General features: G+C 42.1%; 3 protein-coding genes across 4 annotated transcripts in view; 2 read left to right on the top strand and 1 right to left on the bottom strand.

Annotated features, from left to right (window-relative positions):
- Window positions 1–9,215, top strand: part of bmper (BMP binding endothelial regulator) — a 33,528-nt gene extending 24,313 nt beyond the window's left edge. Inside the window, exons 10-18 of the mRNA XM_069711909.1 lie at window positions 54–163; window positions 314–448; window positions 536–640; window positions 4,253–4,298; window positions 5,074–5,237; window positions 5,541–5,742; window positions 6,227–6,569; window positions 7,010–7,140; window positions 7,987–9,215. Of these exons, the coding sequence (XP_069568010.1) occupies window positions 54–163; window positions 314–448; window positions 536–640; window positions 4,253–4,298; window positions 5,074–5,237; window positions 5,541–5,742; window positions 6,227–6,569; window positions 7,010–7,140; window positions 7,987–8,168 (1,418 nt within the window). The 3' untranslated portion in view covers window positions 8,169–9,215. The remainder of the gene's footprint in view (window positions 1–53; window positions 164–313; window positions 449–535; window positions 641–4,252; window positions 4,299–5,073; window positions 5,238–5,540; window positions 5,743–6,226; window positions 6,570–7,009; window positions 7,141–7,986) is intronic.
- Window positions 9,216–10,803: 1,588 nt separating this feature from the next.
- On the bottom strand, window positions 10,804–16,422 carry eaf1 (ELL associated factor 1). Its single transcript, XM_069711910.1, has 6 exons — window positions 16,114–16,422; window positions 15,361–15,455; window positions 15,131–15,267; window positions 14,817–14,989; window positions 14,459–14,680; window positions 10,804–14,355 (listed from the first exon to the last, which is right to left on the bottom strand). The coding sequence occupies exons 1-6, from the start codon at window positions 16,214–16,216 to the stop codon at window positions 14,306–14,308; spliced, it is 780 nt and encodes a 259-aa protein (XP_069568011.1). The 5' UTR covers window positions 16,217–16,422; the 3' UTR covers window positions 10,804–14,305.
- A 250-nt stretch (window positions 16,423–16,672) lies between these two features.
- mettl6 (methyltransferase 6, methylcytidine) lies at window positions 16,673–20,167 on the top strand. 2 transcript variants are annotated; one of them, XM_069711919.1, is made up of 5 exons: window positions 16,673–17,126; window positions 17,711–17,845; window positions 18,169–18,339; window positions 18,628–18,769; window positions 19,250–20,167. In XM_069711919.1, the coding sequence occupies exons 1-5, from the start codon at window positions 16,815–16,817 to the stop codon at window positions 19,402–19,404; spliced, it is 915 nt and encodes a 304-aa protein (XP_069568020.1). In that variant the 5' UTR covers window positions 16,673–16,814; the 3' UTR covers window positions 19,405–20,167. The 2 variants fall into 2 exon arrangements, with proteins under 2 accessions (XP_069568020.1, XP_069568021.1); XM_069711920.1 differs by lacking the exon at window positions 19,250–20,167 and adding an exon at window positions 19,145–19,214.
- The last annotated feature ends 494 nt before the right edge of the window (window positions 20,168–20,661 follow it).

Below are 20,661 nucleotides of genomic sequence, written 5' to 3'. Positions count from 1 at the left end.
GCAACTAAAATAATGTGTGTTTCTTACATGTGACCTTGTCTCTCCTCCTGCAGGTCAGAGGAAGGTGTTTGATCTGTCCTTAGGAAGCTGTCTGTTCCACAGCGAGGTCTACGAGAATGACACTTCCTTTATACACGAAAACTGTACTACCTGCACCTGCAAGGTACGAGCCTGGATATCAAACGCTCATCGTCAACTCATATTTTTAAATTTCACTTTTTTTCCTTCATTGAAAAAAAAAATTCTTCTAAATCTTTTTTTGGGGGCTTTTGACTTTTTTTCCCCTCCATGACCATGTCCTTCTTCTTCGAAGGATTCCACGGTGGTGTGCAAGAGACGGTGCTCACGGCAGGGAAGTTGCCAGGGCAACCAGTGCTGTGAGGAGTGTCTGTCCTACGTGAAGGTGGAGGAGGTGAAGTACTGCAGAGTCCGGAACAAGATCTACAGGGTGAGGAAGCGGAGTGGATGGACGGACGGACGGACGGACGGACGAACAGAAGTGTCCTGATCTTGTTGTGTCTTTTGTCCACTGCAGGAAGGAGACATGTGGTCGTCAGTTAACTGCACTCTTTGCGCCTGCGTTAAAGGGATGCTCGAGTGTCGGCCCAAGCAGTGTGTACCAATCACCAGCTGCCCCTCGGTGAGTGACAGGCCCACCGGCCAATCAATGACTTGCATGCTATTTGCATGGTTGAATACCCGGCATTGTTCAACCTACAAAAACTCTGTCGCTCTACTTGTTCTCCTTCCCGCTCTCTGTCCGACACACACTTTACAGCCCATGACTAACGGCGTCGTTTTCACTTCACACGCGTGACGCCTCAAACGATGATACTGCTTGTGATTTACGGACACAGAGCTGCCATGAGTGACTCTTAAATTCAACTGTTTCACCTAAAAAAAAAAAAAAAATAGGTGTCGAGTATCAGACCGAACCCAAAACAGCGAACATCTCATCGTCCCGTCCTCCGCTTCTAATCTGAAAACTGCTGATGTCACTCCGTTTTAGCGTCTTTTTTGTTTAAATGTGGGCGTTATCAGAAGATGCGACAGGTAGTTTTCGCATTAGATATCTTTTGTGCAGCTGAAGCTTCGCTGTTCAACTCTGGGAACTGCTGGCTGGAAGAAGGTTTGCGCTGCGTTCACCTGTCGCAGAGGTCGCTCCGAGGTCGTCTGTCGGCCGGTGGGTGATGGAGTGGATTCCTCGCATACCGCCGGCCGGTGGCGGTCACGCAGTCAAAGCCGGTGTCAATGTTAGTCCCAGTTCACACGCTTCCAGCGATTACAACAAGCCCTCACCTGTTGTTTGTGGTCAGGACAGGCGACTGCGGAGTGATGTAGGTGGTCTGCAGGGAGGGTTTTTTTTTTTCTCCAGGGCAAAGTTTCACTTATTACATGCTGCTTCATGAAGTATTTTTCGGAGTATTTATGCCACGGCTTTGCTTAGTTTTTGTAGTAGCATTTAACACTTTAATATTGTCGTTTCTGTCACGTGATGAATTGCAAGAACAGGTTGGCGTGCTGAAGATGCTACATCAGTTTTGAAGTTTTTAGGTTTTCCTGTTGATTACATGTTTTAACACTCCTTTATGCATTCATTATCCTGTACTGGAGAGATCCTAGATCACAGAAATCCCACATGTCCGTCTCGGGTAATTGACCCTAGTAAAATAGGAAATATTTTTGTTATGGTCTGCAGCATTTATCTGCTAATTAGCCGTCTTTGTTTTGTTCACACCGTATTTTGATAAGATCACATTACGGTCTATGGACATGGACACAGGCTGAGGTGAGACTACCAGTCTGTTAGTGTATCTTTAGTGTGTCTCGTCTGTCTCACCACTTGGTTAGAAAAAACACGTGGTTAAAAAAAAGCACGGCTTTTTGAAGCTTGTTTTTTCCAAACTAATGACAGGATTATTTTCAGATGGACCGCCAGAAAACAAATAAGAAGGATCGACTTTAGGTAGCAACACAGAAATAATACGTGGAAAAGATGTATTGACTTTGAATTTCATGAGAGATGTTGAACGGGACTCTCTAGAGCCCAAGACTTTTTGGAGCCAAACTCTAGTGGCACTCGGTGGTATTGCAGTTTCAGGTACTTCTGCATCGGCCTCATTTTTCAGACCCGGAAGCGACGTCCAACTTTTATATACAGTCTGTGCTCATAACACACAAACTCCCACACCTGTCCAAAGTTATCATGAGTTTGACTCATCTCTCTGACTGCCTGCATCACATCTAAACACACACACACACACACACACACACACACACACACACACACACACACACACACACACACACACACACACACACACACACACACACACACACACACACACACACACACACACACTCCCATGCTGTCGTCCTGCGGTCAGCAGCAGGTCGGCGGAGTGTGTAGGTCCCTTTTGGAGACAGTGTGTCTCCGAACAGCCTTTTGTCTGTGTGGCGTTTGAGTGACAGCAAAGAAGAGGCTCCCTATATTTAGGCCCCTGAAAACCAATCTCTGTCACTGTGTGTGTGTGTGTGTGTGTGTGTGTGTGTGTGTGTGTGTGTGTGTGTGTGTTTGAATGAGAGTGTGTGCTTGTGTGTGTCCTCGGCCTGTCAAAAGGCAGCCCTCTTCAAAGAGAGAGAGTGCCCTTTGTGCAGAGGTTAGGACTCTGGAGTGTGTATTGAGTGTACAGAGAACGTCTGTATGCGATGACAGATGAGTGGTGTGTGTGTGTGTGTGTGTGTGTGTGTGTGTGTGTGTGTGTGTGTGTGTGTGTGTGTGTGTGTGTGTGTGTGTGTGTGTGTGTGTGTGTGTGTGTGTGTGTGTGTGTGTGTGGGAGGAAGACAGGGGAAAAGTGTGTGTGTACTTGTTTGTCTATGTTTGTGAGGACCGATTTCAAATTTTAGACATGTTTGGAAAGTGAGGACATTTGGCCGGTCGGGAGTTTCGAAGGACGATTAAAGTTAGAATTAGTTAAAAGTTGGGATATGTGTTAAATCATTTAGTTGTGATGATTAAGGTCAGGATAAGGAGCTACAGCTGGAAGGTATTATGTCAGAGAGCGTCCTCACAAAGTAAGAAGAGCAAAAGTGTGTGTGCGCTAATGAAGGGCTTCCCTGAGGCAACAAAAACTAGGTGTGTGAAAGAGTCCTCTGATCTGCACTTCTGATGGAGGTTGAAACATACTGTACACACACACACACACACACACACACACACACACACACACACACACACACATGCAGAGGGTCCTGTTACACAGACAAAGTTCAGCGGTTGAAGTTGGAGTATCGGTGTCTCTGAGGCCGTTCTGGTTAAACTGTGAACTTGTCAAAATGTGAACTTTTCCTCCATTTCGATCTTTCATTTAATTTCTCTTCCGTCTGTCTGAATGACAAAACAGAACACGTTGTTATCTTTGTTTTCCCCACCGACAAAATGCGGAAAAAGAGTGGGTTTTTATTGTCATAGGATATCTTCAAAATGCTTGGTGGACTCAACCAAATCTTTCAGCTGCTGGATAAAAAAAACAAACCTGGAAAAGTGAATTTTTATTTCATGCTACATATTAGTATCGCTAGTGCAAATATGCAGAAACTGTTAGGAGTGCCTGAAATAGTTAAGCTTTCAAGTGCTGGACTGATCTATCTTTATCTTGATTTATCTCTAATATTAGCAATATTCTTTGCTTTAAACATCTTCTGGACCTTCTCTCTCTTTATCATTTTTCAGGCGTGACATTTTAACAAACGCAAAAAGATGTATATCAATTTTGAACCTCAAGAATTGTTTTTATTTTTTCTGTAATTTTAAGTTACCATTCAGGGTTGATTGTGCTTTTAATGAGCAGATATTTTTAGATAATTATAAAAAATAAAATAAAATAAAAAGTTAGATGTGTATGTTGATTTCTTTTGTTAATGGCATTCCATGTTTTTTTTTTTTTAATTATTATTATTTAATTGTGGGTAGTTGAGGGTATTCTTTCTGCATGCTTTTGTCCCCTAAGGATGTTTTAATGTATTAACAAGAATTGTCATTTTTGTAACTGTGGAAGCGTTTTCAGAAGTATTACATGTTTTGTTCTGCCCTGATCTGTCTCTGTTCTGCATGTGTCTGCTACGTGTCAAAAAGTTTCTGTTTTTCTTTTATCGCTCACCATCTTCAGGCGTCCCGCCATCTTTTCTTAATCTGTCCAATCCTTCAGAGAGTTTTCTAACACTGTGCATCTGTGACTCATCTCTGCTGCAGAACAAGATCCTGAACAGAACCGGCTGCTGTCCAGTTTGCACTGAAAGTGAGTAAGTCCTTCTCCGCCCCCCTGTCCTCCTCCTGAAATCCCTCCACACAGTGAATTGTGGGATTCTCGCTGATGTCTGATCTCTTTGAGGAAGCCCTTTAATTTGAGGCCTAAGAGTCTAAAAATATCTTAAATATATGTATGCAAGTTTGTTTATAGTTACAGTTTGCAGCTGTAGGATCACAAATATTGACAGATTATTTCTATTAAATCATATTTAGAAAGGTAATTAAAAGCCAAAACCTACAGTATGAGTCCAAGTCCAGTTTCTTTATCTTCACTGGAGGATTCCTCATGAGCTTCAGTCCAGACTGTGGTTTGCCCTCGGGTCATTTGTCTTGGTGGGTTTTTTTTGGCTTCGAACTGCAGCAAAAATCCCCCAAAATGTTCTATTTCAGGACTGCAAATACTCCAGAAACCTCACTTGTATATAATGTACAGTTCAGCTTCAGTTGGTGAGGCAGACGTTTCACCACACCACAGATCCTGGTTCCACTTCTGAGAGAGACAGATTAGTGCCACACATTTCAGCGTTTATCATAAATTTGATTTTTGCTGCCGGCTGTCAGGTTTCAGCATGTATCTCTATTAAAACCACAAATTTTAGGTTGTCTCCTTCTATTCGGGGACAGTAATAGAGACCTACTGCTGTCCCACAGCTGGCACTTTAACTTATCTAAGTTAAAAAGATTTTTTTCTATTTCTTTCGGTAATTGCGTCAAACATATTTCAACAATTTTCTTTCCCTGTCTTTGTCTCTGCACCTCTCCAGAACCAGGTGTTTGTACAGTCTTTGGCGACCCTCACTACAACACCTTCGACGGCAGGACCTTTAATTTCCAGGGAACTTGTCAGTATGTGCTGACTCGTGACTGTGGTGGCGTCCCCTCTGGGGGGCCGGGAAATAACATCAACAGCCCAGACTCCAGCTTCACGGTACGGTGGGGTTCAGAGATTTATCAAAGCAGTACACTGAGATTTTGGTAAACTGTGTACTCAGAATTAGATCAGAGATTGTTAGCATCTGCCAAAAGAGAAAAAAATATAATTTCTATCACGAGAAAAATGTGTAATTAGGACAAATTAAGAGTCAGTGGAGATAGGCCAGCAATTTCCCTCTGGTTTTAAGTTTTGTGTTAAGTATAAAATACATTAAGAATATATATTCTTTAGGTGAAAAATCACTCTACTCACACAAACTCTTATTCACCATGAATTCTTCCATGACTTTAATCGCAGGTGTTGGTGAAGAACGACGCCCGGCGGACTCGCTCCTTCTCCTGGACTCAGGCTGTCGAGGTGAGGCTGGGCGGTTTGAGCCTCAGCCTGCACCAGCACCTGACGGTCCGGAGGAACGGCACCCGCATCGCCCTTCCTTACCACGGCCCCGGGGTGCACATCGACCTGGACGGATACCTGCTCAAACTCACCACCATCGCAGGTCGGCACACATCACTCTGCTCCTACTTTTTAAAAATCCTACGTCTCGATTCAAAGCTTAAAATCTTCACCTCTCCCTTTTGTCTCATATGAAGCTGGACAACTTTAGAACTGTTAGTAACGTGTTATTTTGCAGACAGGAAAAGATTAAAAAAAAAAAATTCCAACTGCCCACTCTAGATTAAAAAAAAAAAGAAAAGATAGTTGTCACTAAAACTGGCCCTTAATGTTAATTTCTTTAATGTTTGACAAAATCATTTCAAATTAAAGTAATTTTTGTGACAACTTAGCAAACTGTTTGCTGATGAGGACCATGTGTTTGAAAAGTTCAAAAAGGAAGTGTGGCTTTATGTAGCTTTTTGATGTTGAAGACATATAACAGAAAACATATAAAATGCACTTAGTTTACTTTATTTTCCCAATAAATTACATGAAGTCCTACATTTTAGCTAAACTTTGTTCCCCTCCACTTCCTCCGCCTGCAGGCCTGGAGATCACCTGGGATGGGGACAGTTTCGTGGAGGTTGTAGCCGCTCCTCATCTGCGCGGACGCCTCTGCGGCCTTTGCGGCAACTACAACGGTCAAAAGCGCGACGACACCGTGGGGGGTGACGGCAAGATCAAGTTCGACTTGGACGAGTTCGCGGAGTCGTGGCGAGTCGAGGGGAACGAGGTTTGCTCCCAGCAGCATCTGCCTCGCAAGCCGCCGCCCTTCCTGTGTCCCGGCAGCGCCAAAGTCAAGTTCAGGGCCCACCGGGAGTGCCAGAAGATAAAGTCGTGGGAGTTTCAGAAGTGCCATCCCGTGGTGGACTTCGCCCCTTTCTACAGGTGAGGAGGCTGAGTCTGCTGTCAGTAAAAGTCAAACCTACCTCACTTTATTTAAACGTAGGGCTTTTATCATAAATATACACTGTGGACAAATTGCCTTACTTTTTTTTTTTAATGTTTATTAACTTGAAATAAAACTTTCTAACCTTTAACTCCTGCTATAACCATACTGGAACTGGACCGATTTAATGTCATCTCTGTAAAAGTGTACTATGTATACAATACACATCGTATTGAAATTTTCACAAATCAAATCATTTTTCTTTCTTTACCAGTAAACGAATCTTAAACGTTAAAACCACAAAAACTAAAATCGCACGTTGAAAGAGTGTAAAGACGCACGTAAATGTATTCATCCATTGTTCTGAATGATTCTGTTAATGTTTGAACTATCCCGTCCAAAACCTGATCCTAAACTAAACCAACCCTGCCCTCTGTAGGTCGTGTGTGACGGACATGTGCGAGTGTCCGGTCCATAAAAACTGCTACTGCGAGTCCTTCATCGCCTACAGCAGAGCCTGCGAGAGGGAGGGAGCGCCGGTCCTTTGGAAGCCTGACACAGTTTGCATGGGTCAGTGACATTAACCAATCACAGAGCTGCTTGGGAGTTGTTCACGACTGTTGGGGGCCAGTCTTATTATATATTAATGCAGACAGGTTTTTCCACTTTCAAATTCTAAGATGTAAAGACTGATACTTGCTGCCACTGGTATTTAAGTTCACAGTAACCGTTCTTCCGACTGGAAAAACATGGCTGCTGCTGTGGACATTTATTTTTGATTATGTACACAATGCAATCTAACACAACATGCTGGCAGTAAATGAAACCTTGAGTTGTTTCACTGAGCCGTGGATTTAACTTTATGGTCATTTTGGATGCTTAAAGCTTGCGATCCCATTGAACTCCATTGGTGTTTCCATTATTTTGTCCACTCCTCTTAAATAACTCAAATAAACCTGGAGCTGTGTGTGTAACGCAACACAGTTAAACAGCATTAGAATCAACAAAAAACAAATATTAATAACCTCAACGAAGGTCGTTTTGAATGAGTTTTAGCTCTGTGTATTTATTGCACTGCCAACTGAGTGTATATGGTTTTACATTAATGCAGCATGCGAGAAAACAAATAGGCATTAGTGAAATATTTGAAATAGGATCTACTGTATGCAGCCTTAATTTCCTCCTCTTTTTAATCAGATTGAATTTAATTGGCAATGTTTAAGGTGTTTATTTTTTTTTTAATGTTTTTAAGTTGCTGAATGGTGTACTGGCTTCTCAACATCTTACAAATGTTAATTTCTTGGCAATAAAGGCACCAGGAACAGTTCATTTCTAGAAAGAAACGTATTCTTCCATCGTTAAGTCCTAACTTCTTTTTTTCTCTCTCTCTCTCTACCTTCCCCTTCCCTCCACCAGCCACGCAGTGTAAACACGACGCCGTGTACGACACGTGCGGCCCGGGCTGCACCAAAACCTGCGACAACTGGAACGAGATCGGGCCGTGCCTCAAGCCCTGCGTGGCCGGCTGCCACTGCCCCGCCAACCTGGTGCTGTTCCAGGGACGCTGCATCAAACCCACCGCCTGCCCCGGACGGTGACCCTCGTGACTCGGGTGGGAGGGCAGGGGGCGGGGCCAAGGTTAAGGGAGGGTCATCTCTAGTGTGCAAATTAGTCGAGAAGAGTTTGGGAGGAACGCTAAAAGGGTCTCAAGTCGACAGATCAGATGCAACAAGGTACTCAGGGTCCATAGCTAACGCAAGGGAGCGCGTCGCGGTGACTCGAGACGTCAGAGATGCGAAAGCGCGGTGATGAACTGAAGGGAAAACGTAGCGGACGGGAGGCGGCTTGTCGGCGCCACGCTCAGCCTCTTACTTCCTTGCGCCTCTTGCGATACCGAGTACTCCAAGCACCACCGCAGGAGGCGCCGATTTTAGTCTCGCAGAGGAAGAACTGAAATCCCAAGAGAAAGCTCAGGGGAGATCTTACATCTCAGTAATCTGAGGAACATTCGCCACGATGCCACGGACCCTCAGCAGACAATGTGGGCCAGAGGACTCCCGTCAGAGCCGACACAGCGCCCCAATTTCTCTTGCAAACACACTAAAAGAGGGAAACTGGGCGTCTGCTATTTGGAATAGCGAGATTGAAAGCGGAGAAACTCTCTGATGCATCATGTCAAACTGCCCTCGTGATCTCTATTCCATCATTTCATACTGTAAACTAGCCAGATTTATATGAAAGACAGACAGCTTTTATATTATTATTGTTCTAATTATTATTATTATTATTATTATTATTATTATTATTTGTTGTTGTTGATGTTAATTTATATATCGGTCAACTGACACGTGGTAGCAAGAGCCAGAATCATGAGTATAATTGCGTTATAAATGATTTTAAAGGGAAACAAAAGCTATTTATGTATTTGTGTACTTTTGGTGTTACTGTTTGAAGAGAAATGCCCAAATGTGACTCAGTCGTTTGCACCATCGCAGGGAAAAAAAAAGTACTGTATTGTTTTTAAATGCTCCGTGTACAGGTTGTTGTGGTTGATCTCAAACTGAAGGCGTTCATGTTAAGCATTATGTTTCACTTGACGATATTAATTATTTAAGACCAGCAATATAATCGTTTCTCGAAGTTCACTTTTGACTGCCGTCTTTACTCTTTAAAGTCTTGAAGAAGGCTCCACCTCGAGGCTGCTGCTGCTGCTGCTTTAAATCCCCAAAGGCGACCAAAAACATGGAGCGTCGGTTAATTGGTGATGCTGAAGGGCCCCGTAGGTGTGAATGCGAGTGTGTATGTCTGTTTCTCTACGTGTGTTGGCCCCTGTGACAGACTGGCGACCCGTTCAGCTGCTGCACCCCCAACCTTTACCCAAAGACAACCGGAACAGGCTCCACCCCGCCCGTCACCCTGTTCAGGATACATGCGGGTATAGATGTTGGATGAATGGGTACTTTTGAGGTGTCATAAAATCGTTAAGGTCTGACAAAGAATTTGTTCCCATTGTGCTTCATTAGAAAGAACGACAAAACCGAAATATCAAGTTTTTCAAATAGAACTTTTTAAAAATTTGCAAATGATTCTCAATGTGTCGCCACGACCAGCACGACACTATATGTCTGTCCAGGTTATTGACAGTCAGGGCTTAAAGGACCTTCATCCTCTAGTGTGCGTGTGTGTGTGGTTAAGAGAGAGTGACAGAGAGAGCAAGAGAAAGTGGATGCTGCAATTCAGAAAGCCAAAGCCAAAGCAAAATGCATTGTGTTACCTTTCCAGATGTGCAGCTCCCAACCGTGGCATTACCTTGACTCCGGTCTGCCTCGTAGCTGCTAACTGGCCTTTACTGTCCGGACCAGGTCTGCTGCGACGAGGTGAGGCTGGGACACCGTCGTAAATTTGCAAGAACCGGGTCTTCATTTCTTTTTTGGGGGGAAGCAGCGAACGCGGTGCACAAGATATGGAAAACTGTTAAACTGTAACTGTTTGGGCTTAACTGGACACTTTACGGTTGATTAGAGAAACGTAATCACTGCTGTCGGCACGCACTGCTCACTGGCTGCTAATGTTGCCTCTCACAATGCGAGAGTCACTTCCTACGAAAGGGCCCTCTGAACATCAGTCACTCCCAGGTTACCCACAGGAACACCTTCTTCAAAGGGGAAAGACTCGGCCAACTACAAATGTTTTTGTACGTTATTTTAACGTATCTGACAAGAAGTTTTTTTATTTTAACTTTCTGCAACTAAAGGACTAGTGAAAACTTGGTCGACTAACACTTTTCTTGTCGACTAATGTTTAGTCGACTATTTGGGGGAAGCCCTGATTCGTCCTTGATAGTGATGTAATAGAGAGCAGCGATCAGCGTGTGCAGTTGTTAGCTGTTTGCTACTGAAAGAAGCAGATTTTAAAGTCTTTCCTAAATTAGTTTTTTTTTTTTCTTTTTTTTATCTATTTAAAAACCAAATTCGCACAAATAAGGAGTACATTTTTTTTTTTTTTTTAATACATTTGCACACTTAATACACCTTCAAATTTGTACAAACATATGTCACATGAACGTAGCTCTAAAATAAAACCATGAGAACTAAAGCACCAAATACAACAGAATCCATTAGACAACAAATTCAAGAGTTGTATAGTTTTCAGGGTAAAAACCACGGTGGGGGAATTAGACGTTCATGGTTCGCTCATTAAATACTCCACCATCCACTTTGACTTCAAGTAGTGTTTAAAAAAACAGGATAACAACTGGAGGCTGGGGTGGGTTCAGAAACTGACCATCGACTCCTGGAAGACGGTTCATTTCCCACATAAAAGAAGAAATACGTCAACAGTTAACAGGAAATCCGACTTCGAACTGTCGCGGTTTTTAGTGCTGTGCGGTGTGAACGTCTGATAACTAACAATCATGTCTGCTCTTCGTGATATAAAACCCAAACAACAGCAGTTACATTCTGTGTGATGAACTCGAACGTACAGTGTGTCCTCAGTGCTAATTGAAGGGTTTCTTTTTCACAGTGCCGCACAACCATCCCTCCTGTAATAGCCTATACTAAATATTTCAAAATGGAGAGAGTCTATTTTTACAAATAAATCATAGTACTCCTTTAAAGTTGGTGGCCAGCAAATCTTTTGGGAGCAGATGTCCAGTAAATGATGCAGGTATTGAAATCTGATGTTTTTAGACTGAAGCTGAAAGTTAGATATCATTTTTACTCTTTTAAACCATGTGGCTGTTTTCAGTTTGCGAATCTTTTCACTTTTTTTTTTTTTTTTCTTTTCCTCAAATGTAGTTGACGAGCTAAGACTAAAGTTGGATGGAGTTATGCTGAGAGTGACATGAGGTCACCTGTCTCGATTTAGGTTTGTTCCACCTTTAAGGGTGCCAAATGTGAACAGATATCAATGGATCCCACAAAGTCCTGAGAAGATGTCTCATTAGGTACAAAGTGAAAACCTCAAATTCCTAATTTACTGCCTGTATTTACTGTCTTTATTAAACCTGCATTGCGGAAATTGTGTCGCCCCCTTCTGCCAGCGAGAGTAATTACAACAACACTGTCGCCGAATTCATTGTGGATAAAAGGTGTCAAAACAGATGCAAAATTATTTGTTTTCACTACTAGAATTGGATTTTTATCAAATTTAGACAGTGTAGACGAGCCACATGATTCCTCGCCTGGCGGAAGTCACTGAGTTTGAATTCATTCGGCTAGCGTAGTGTATACCGTGAAATACAGAGATTTTCTTGGTGGGGAAAACAACATTGTGTAACCTCATCTGGCCGGGCTTGAATGTAACAAAAATCCTGTAAGTGTAGAGGTCACGCACTGCAGGTTTAAGTATCTGAAATCTCTTTTATTTAATAAGTGTTGCTTATTAAGGGAGCAGCAACGACATTTAATTCTGATCATTTTGTAAAGAAACTCTCCAGTTTTGGTTTTTGGTTATCGTACTGCAGGACACACTGTATGACCAATACTGACCGACACCGGTGTCTCTGGCAGATTAAGGGAAAAGTCACTGACATTAACAAAGTCAGAGATAAAACTCAAATCAATACGATAAAGAAACGGACATGACACTGTTACACTATGAACATTCCTGCACATCTTGTTCTTTGGCATTTTTTCAGAAACAGACACATTCACCTTCATTTCCAAACTGAAATGCTGTAAGGCATGGAATGGTACGATGGTTAAAGGTATTGTATGAAAATTATAGATCAAAAATACAATTTGTTCTCTGTTTGAACACAGAAGTGACACAGGGCTGATAAAACAGGCCATTTTGAAAAAAAAAATGACATTAGGAAACTAAATCTCTTTGGGGGAATTTTGTTTCCCTTTTCCAGATTTATTTCTTTATATTTTGGTTTTCAGTTGTTGTATTTCTTAGAAGATGCAGTATTGTGAATGTTCTTAATTGCCTATACTGATGCCCCCTCAAATCTGGACCGTCCTTCAAATTTGGAATAATTCATCAATTACCGATGAAGGATTTATTATTAACAACAATTCTCTAAAACCTTGCAGTCATAGTAAAACTCACTGTAGTGTCAAACAGCTTTTTTCACACGATAATCAGACCAAAGGTAACAAACTGACAAAACACTGTTGATAAAATGCATTTGTATCATCTGTACCTGCAAGATGAGTGCCAGGAAGTGTGTACTCAAACAACTGCCTTTGGTTTTATTTGGTAACACTGCCAATAACATCCAACTTTTCAGTTTGACTTTGACTCTTTTAGCTTATTATTTTTGATTCTTCAGCTGCAAACAGACTGCGTTTGGGTTTCTTAGGCTCTAATCTACATCTCCCGTTAAAACTGTCGCTGCTATTTCAATAAGAAATAATCTTACACAATAAGAGCGTACGCTGTCTAGCACCACATGAAAGATAGTGGAAGTAAATGGTAAAGAAAACCTCAGGAGTTGGTCAAAACCAAACCACAGCTAAAAAAATGAGAGTGAATACAAGACTTACATTCAAAATCCTGCTAACATGTTATCCACAGCAGCATGGTCAATACATGTCTGTGTCTTCTCTGCCTACTTGTGGTGGAAAACAAAATCGCTAAACATATGCAGCATGTTGCACATCAAATTTCCTATAAAGTTATGTAAGAAAATAGCAGTCTTGAACTGCCAAAACTTGAACTTATTACCAAACTTTAGAACAGCACCCGGAAGGATAATGGAGGTTGTTATCAGTGAACGGTTAAAAAAACGAAGCCCGGTTACGATCTGCGTCTCTCTTATTGTCAAGAAATCCAAAAACACAAAGCCTAACATACTCGGGCTCACGTACGCTTGTCCTGCTCTCCCAAATATTTCCTAGAGCACCAAATATGGATTCTTCCGCCGCAGAAAATAGTCCCCAACGTATGCAGCATTTCTAGTGACCTTCGTTTTGAGAAAGTATTAGAAAAGACGGTTCTGTTGTGGGATTTGTTGACTGCAAGAAACATGTAGAACAGCGGCTTTAATGGCGGTCATCTAACATTAGTTTGACGTATTGAGACTCTTTTGTAACATGACCGGCAAAACAACGAGCTAAATTTGAGATTCGGAGGTCAGAGTACAGCTGATTGCTTCGCGCCCCAGACTGATCTCAACATTTGCTAAGTTAGCAGATGATAACAATGGCTGTGTTTGTCTTGAATTTTCGCTCATTTGCAAAGCATCTGTGCAATTCTGCTTTTTTTTGTTGTTTTTTTTTTTTTTGTTGTATTTTTAGTGAATTGATACAAACGTAACAACGATGCAGGGAGGACTCCCGCAGCTTCCTCTGATAAACGACAAGATACAAGGAGAGAATACAGGGTGATATTTCAAGACTGTATCTTGCTCACCTCACCATAAAGACAAAACCCAACGAAAACAGATAATCCAAGTAGATAAAACTAGCTGCTCTAAGTACAGAAAATATGTATGTGCACTCTAATATATAATCTTCCGAACCTCTCAAGTAAAAGTTTCTCTCTAAAGTTTTGCTATACAAAAAAAAATATATATACATCTAAGAAAAAATACACTCTTAAAAGTCCCAGGCCGGCCAAATTCAGGTATATACTAAAATAAGATAAAAAAAAATTAAAAAAAATACAGTCTAACCAAGATATACAGCTGGCGTCAACTATCACAGCAAAGGAACAAGAGAACCAGGGAGAAAAGGAGGAGAGGGAGAGTGGAGGGGGGAGGGGGAGGGAGTCTGACCGCTGGAGTTCAGTCGTCATCGCTGTCGCTGCCCGACTCGCTGAGCTGAAGGTCGTTTCCTGTGAAGACCAAGAAGAAAGAAAAAATAAGTTTCGAACGTTCTTTGCTTTTTTTTTTTGGTTTACAGGCTTACAGACTGTTGGCATTGTCACAGATCCTCACGGAGCGTGTTCATGAGCTGGTTGTTGCCCTGCTGCCGGTCGGCTCCACCGTTGGCCATCGGGAGGCGGCTGGGGGACGTCTGGCTGAGCGGTCGCGGGGCGTCGTGCTCGCCGTCGCTGCTGCTGCTGTCGTCGCCGCTCCCCGAGGCGCTGGCCGAGTCCGAGGAGCTGCTGCTGCCGCTGCTGCTCATCTGCTCGATCACCTCCACCTCCGCTCGCAGCTCTGTCGACAGCAGCGGGGAGTCAGCGGGGTCGTTGTTCGAAAAAAAAAGAAAAGAATATACTCTCTGTTACGTTTGCTGTTATAATTATGTCAGGGTAGCGTTTGCTCTGTGAAGTCTGCGGCTGAACCACCTCACCTCTCTTGATGTCGTCGAGTTGAGGCTCCGGGGAGGGGTCATCCTTCGATGGGGAGGGAGAAGTTTTGATCCCAGCCCCGGGTTTGGTCGGGGCCCGGAACTGAGAGCTGGGCTGGCTGGACCGAACCGACTGCTGCTCGATCCGGGCCTGGATCTTACTGCTGCCCTCCGCCCTGTCAAACACACATACCAGTCATTAGTCCTTTCTGAACACGGTTTGACGTAAATCTATTTAAACGGCAGCGCGGGACTCAAATTCGACAACTCACAGGTTGCTTTCATTGGTTTGAATCTCTCAGACGTCGACCTCTCACCTGGTTTTCTTGACCTGGATGCTGCTGCTCAGCTTCTCCAGTACGAACTCCCCGGTGTCGTGGTTAATGATGAGCACACAGTCCTTCTGGTACGGCCGCTTGTTTCCTTTGAACACCGTCATTGGAGGCGTGGATCCCTGGAAGGAACAACGGGAATCTAATTATGTGCCGTCTTCCAGATCCCGCTCTGTTTTGTTTCACAGGAGGAGGAGGACAAAAAGCGGACTTACAGGAATGTGAGGTAGCGTTATGGTAACTTCATCTCCTTTCCCCACTTGTAGCTCTCCCTCGCAGCTCGTGTCGATAGATGCTGGTTTGAAGTCATCTAAAAAAAAATTAAAAAAAAAAAAATCAGTGATTCAATCAGGATTCAATCAGGTCCTGTGTTATAACACCTAAAATGCCACGCTTCTGTTTAATTATTGGACGCTATGATTGCAGATACCAATATAACAGCTTGTAGTCAACATTGGAGCTGCTGTGAAAAGTGATTGTAAATCTGATTCATTAGACAGATAGATAGATAGATTATGAATCCCTCAAAGGGATTTGTTTTTTTTTTTTTTTTTGCTACAGCATCATATATACGTACAGAGCAAAGCAATAAAAATGACAAAATAAGAAATATAGGTACAAATGTACAAACATTTTAAAACAAAAACCTTAAAACAGTCATGAATCTAGAAACTGATGACATAACTTCAATCAAACCCCTGATTTAGATAAAGGAAACACAGACACCGTGCAAATAAACGGATGAATTGAGGTTTTAAATGCAACAAAGCATTTTCTTAGACTGGAGCAAAATTATTTCAAAACATCTGGTCAACACATTCAAAGTGATGTTGTTGTTGTTGTTTTTTTGCATTCATCCAGATAATTAATTGACTGGTTGTGTAACAGCCTCGCCGCCATGTGAGCTGACTTCATCCCACACGAACAGTAAAATCCCAAGTTTTGTAAAGACGGTCTTTGGCACTCACATCTGATGGTGTGAAAGGAAGATTTTGGCCTCTTCTCAAAGCTCTCTCCGAGCTTCAAAACATGCTCCTCTTTGTCCAGCAGCGGATTCGTGCTCCCGTTCATGGTTGCCCTTTTTTTTTTTTTTTTTTTTTTTTTTTTTTTTTTTTAAACCAACGGAAAATTCACATTTAAAGTAAAATATCACGGAGAGACGAGGTAAATCCAGCAGCTTCACACGAGGTCCGGATTACGAAGCCAAACTGTAAGACAAAGTTTAGCTTCTCCTGGCTAACCTTTAGCAAAACATCACTTTCGTCACTCGGCCACTCCTCTTCCGCTTTTGGTCCAACAGTCAAATGCCACCGAAAAGCAGGCAGTTAACAGCCGATTACCTACACTACTTTTTTTTTTTTTTTTATTTTTTTTTTTTTAATTCGGATATATTATACATTAACAAATAAAGCCGACATTTAACAGAATTGTTACTTTGTGGGACTAAATTGTACTTTTATTTGTCGGTAACGTGCAACGATAGCAATGGCGGTGTGAAACGGAATCATATGTAAAAACGCCACACGGACGTATTTAATTGAGGCACACGATGGACGACGAATACGTAAAAAAAAAAAAAGTGTTGCCAGGTTTAGTTATCTCGTAAATCAACGGCTGTAAACGCAGAGGACGGGAAAAAAAAACCACCGGGGGCTTTTTCAACGGCAGCATGGCACTGTGGAAAAATGAAAACTTAAGTGGCGATATTAATACCACACATCCCGAAGAAGTGGAGTCGAAAGATCAGATGTGTTCACGGGTCGCCGGAGAAACTAAAACCCCCTCTGCCAGAGTTTTAACCCGGGAGGAGTCGGACAGGCTCGGCGGTGAGAGGGCGCCGGTGTCCAGCTTCAGACAAATGAAGTTGGAGAAAGAAGCTCAGAAAAACTGGGACTTGTTTTACAAAAGAAACACGACGAATTTCTTCAAGGACCGACACTGGACCACCAGAGAATTTGAAGAGCTCAAAGCCCGCCGAGAGGTGAGGAGGGCACCGGGATATGATGTTGTTTCACTATCATGTGCACCACAAAGGCATTTTACATCAGAGGAAACCAGTTTTTTTTTTTTTTTTTTACTTATTTGTGCCCTATTAAACCTATTAATTTTTTTTCTTTCATCGGTTTTTCTCTCATTTGTGCTGCCATGCTCTTAGTTGCGTGTTAGACAGCCACCAAAATGCACCGTTTCCCATGTGTAGGTCAGACATCCTGCTGAACTCTAAAATATGTCCCTGTAATGAGGCTTCAAGGGTCGGTAGGTCATGAATTGAGACATTTTTACAACATGTCAAATTCAATTCATTGTCAATAGTCCATAAATGAACTGTGTAGTTACTTACATTTCTAATTTACACCTACCACCGTGCATTTTTTTTAATTTTTTTTTTTTTTAAGGAAGCTGTGGGAATAAGCAGTGATTTATTTACAAAAGATGCACAACTTTCAAGTTTCCGGTAAATGAGTTTCAAAGTGAATTGTCAAAGTTTCTGCGCATCATTTGAAGTATGAGCTGATATTTGTTGCCATCTCTTACCTTTTTGTCTTTGTCCTGCCTGATTTGTAGTTTGAGTCCCAGAGGCTGGTGCTGCTGGAGGCTGGCTGCGGCGTGGGGAACTGCATCTTCCCCCTGCTGGAGGATGACCTGAACATCTTCGTTTACGCCTGTGACTTCTCGCCGCGTGCTGTTGAATTTGTCAAAGTAAGATGCCTATCCATCAATGTACCTGTGAAGTATTATTTTTTTTTTTTTTTAGGGGCAACAGAACCAGGCATTTTACACGGAGTACTAACTAATTCAAACGCTGTATTCTCCTGCTGGTTGCATAAGCTCCAGATATGTACAAACCTGTCCAGTTGCTCATAAAAGCATTACACTGCAGTTGTACAGGACAGCTTCCTAAAGTAGTAAAAGGAAAATATAAGGCATTTCTGAAAAGCTTTTATCTGTAATGAAAATCAAAGTCAACAAGAGCCCTTTTAAAGATGTTAATAAAAATGACTTCATCCTCTCTCTGTTTACAGCAAAACCCTCTGTACTGCGCCGAGCGCTGCCGTGCCTTCCAGTGTGACTTAACTAAAGACGATCTGATGGCAAATGTGCCAGAAGGCAGCGTGGACGTCGTCACCCTCATCTTCGTCCTGTCGGCCGTCCATCCCGACAAGATGAAGCTGGTTTTGGAGAACATCGGCAGGGTGAGAGAGCAGAAACAAGACGGCGTCGGGTGAATCCCGCCAGCTCGGAAAGTTTAATTTTTCTTGATGGATTTGGGAGTTGTTTCCTACAAAAACGACACACATCCTCCCACCTGTGTGTCTCTTATACCCACGTTTGAGTGTCTTTACAGACAAAGGGTAAAAAGATTGATTGAAAGAGCTTAATTATTGTGGCTGTCGGAGTTTGAGGTGGTAACTTACAAGCACGTGTCTGGCGGTGACTGTCCATTGTACAAACTGATTGAAATAGTGTAATGTGACTTAAAGGTACTGAAGCCTGGAGGCATCGTCCTGTTCAGGGACTACGGCTTGTACGACCACACCATGCTCCGATTTAAATCCGGCAGCAAGCTGGGGGAGAACTTCTACGTCCGCCAAGACGGAACCAGATCCTACTTCTTCTCTAAAGGTCAGTAATTTACTTTAAGAGTCAATTTTATGTCTGTTTGTGTCATGGAAAAGAGTCTTGAGTAGTTAGACAGGTTCATACTAAAGGCAGATAGAATTATTCTTTATGTAATTTGATAGGTAGTATAGATAAAGTACATAGATAGAGTATGCTTTTATTTTGTTGAGCATCCACTTCCACTGTTCTCCAGTCTCCTCAATGTTTATTTCCACTGCAGTAACCCGTTTAGTTTTTTTTTTATATTTGTTGGTCAGCTTCAGTATCAGTATCAAGCTTCCAGTTCGGAGTAAGTTAGTTCTAATAGATTGTTGTTTTTATGTAATTAAAAACAGCTTTTATCTGGAAATACTCAACGTTTTTTGTTTTTTTTAACAGAAACTACCACATCGGAAGTACACTATGAAGTTCTGTAAAAGGTGTCAGACATCCAATTTTTCCAGTGTGTGTGAAGTCTTTATTCATATTTCTCTCCTCTTTCAGAGCTCCTTGCTGAGCTGTTTGAGCAGACGGGCTTCCGCTCTGTTATGAACGACTACGTCCTGAGAGAGACGGTCAACAAGAAGGAGGGAGTCTGTGTTTCCAGGGTGTTCCTGCAGAGCAAATTCATCAAGCCCGGCCAATCACAGACCTCCTGATGTGGCCTTCTGTGTGTTGACTCACAAATCTCAAAGAAATTCTATACTTTGGAGAAATCGGTAGCCTAAAGGTCACCGGAAGAGGACTTGGGGCTCCAGGTTCTGAATCCTTCAGACCATGAGGGACATACAGGTGGGTAAGATTAATAATTGTGTTTTGCCTGTGAGGAAAGCTCACTGACACATTGGAGTTGCTCCCTTTGGCCAGCAGTTCAAGAGATTTGCTCTCACTCAGAATCTTTTAGGTGGAGATATGAGAAGCGTGATGGACAAAAATCTCAAGAGGTGAATGGTTGTTCAACCAAGCCCAGAGCTGTATACATATTGAACAGTTTCTACTCCCATCTCGGAGCCTTTGTCAAAGTTTAATCAGCTGGTATTATCATCCAGAGACATTTTTTTTTAATTCTTTGTGAGCCTCTGTATTTGATTTCTTCCCTGAACAAACAGGTATTTGAATTATGATACAGCAAATGTTTCACTTCCCCCTTATTCTCTCTGATATTGGCCGCGTGATGATTTTAAGAATTTAACTTAGTTTAAATTCCTTTGAAATGTTTTTTATCTTTCTTCTTCTTTTTTTTTTTTAAACATCTACACTGAAGAACACGCACGTTCACCTACATTAGGAAAGGTGGCTCACGCTGTCACATCCTGATTACGGTGCAGTTTTTCTATGCTGTGAACCTCAGTGGAAGATCATACATCCACATCCTGACATTTTAAGAATAAACTCATCTTTTTCAAGTGTCTTAACATTCAATGTGTTAACATGTCTTTAAAATATAAATGAGAGGTGTTATTGAATGGAGAAAGAAGATAAACATGGGATATAGAAGGGAATAGCATATAACAGCCAATGACATTGTTCTTTCATGGTATGTTTCTTTACCGTTAAGGTTACCAGGAAGCACCCACATTGTGCAATATTAATGTCTATCAAAATGTCACACTTCAGTATGATCCAAAACAAAAACAAGACAATTTAGTGAGACCACATTTTGATTGGACTTGGCTTAAAAAAAATTATTGATCTAGGGACGTTAATCTATACTGATTGTAGATGACAATGAAACGATGCCTCGACGATTCATCGTCTGACATTACACAAGTCGTCCAGAAGAGGGCGCCGGTATCCAGTTACAATGTAGAAATACTGAAATGTCAACATTGGTGTGATTCACTAGAAACTCCCTGGTTTCAAGATAAATACAAGCTTGGGTCAATGTGAACGACAAATGCAGATAATAATCCAAT

The sequence above is a fragment of the Brachyistius frenatus genome, unplaced genomic scaffold (assembly GCF_029030835.1).
Source record: "Brachyistius frenatus isolate BFR_SWC_R1_liver_20210118 unplaced genomic scaffold, ASM2903083v1 Contig_104, whole genome shotgun sequence".
In the NCBI taxonomy this organism is placed as follows: domain Eukaryota; kingdom Metazoa; phylum Chordata; class Actinopteri; family Embiotocidae; genus Brachyistius; species Brachyistius frenatus.
This window is presented reverse-complemented; position numbering and strand designations above follow the sequence as displayed.

Bases quoted from the DNA above. Each gene is read 5' to 3' on its own strand.
- eaf1 (XM_069711910.1), bottom strand. From the start codon at position 16,216: ATGAACGGGAGCACGAATCCGCTGCTGGACAAAGAGGAGCATGTTTTG. The intron at 15,268-15,360 runs GTAAGTCCGCTT...TGTTCCTTCCAG, and splicing joins TAACGCTACCTCACATTCCT to GGATCCACGCCTCCAATGAC. The intron at 14,990-15,130 runs GTGAGAGGTCGA...TGTGTTTGACAG, and splicing joins ATCCAGGTCAAGAAAACCAG to GGCGGAGGGCAGCAGTAAGA.
- mettl6 (XM_069711919.1), top strand. From the start codon at position 16,815: ATGGCACTGTGGAAAAATGAAAACTTAAGTGGCGATATTAATACCACA. The intron at 17,127-17,710 runs GTGAGGAGGGCA...CCTGATTTGTAG, and splicing joins AGCTCAAAGCCCGCCGAGAG to TTTGAGTCCCAGAGGCTGGT. The intron at 17,846-18,168 runs GTAAGATGCCTA...CTCTGTTTACAG, and splicing joins GTGCTGTTGAATTTGTCAAA to CAAAACCCTCTGTACTGCGC.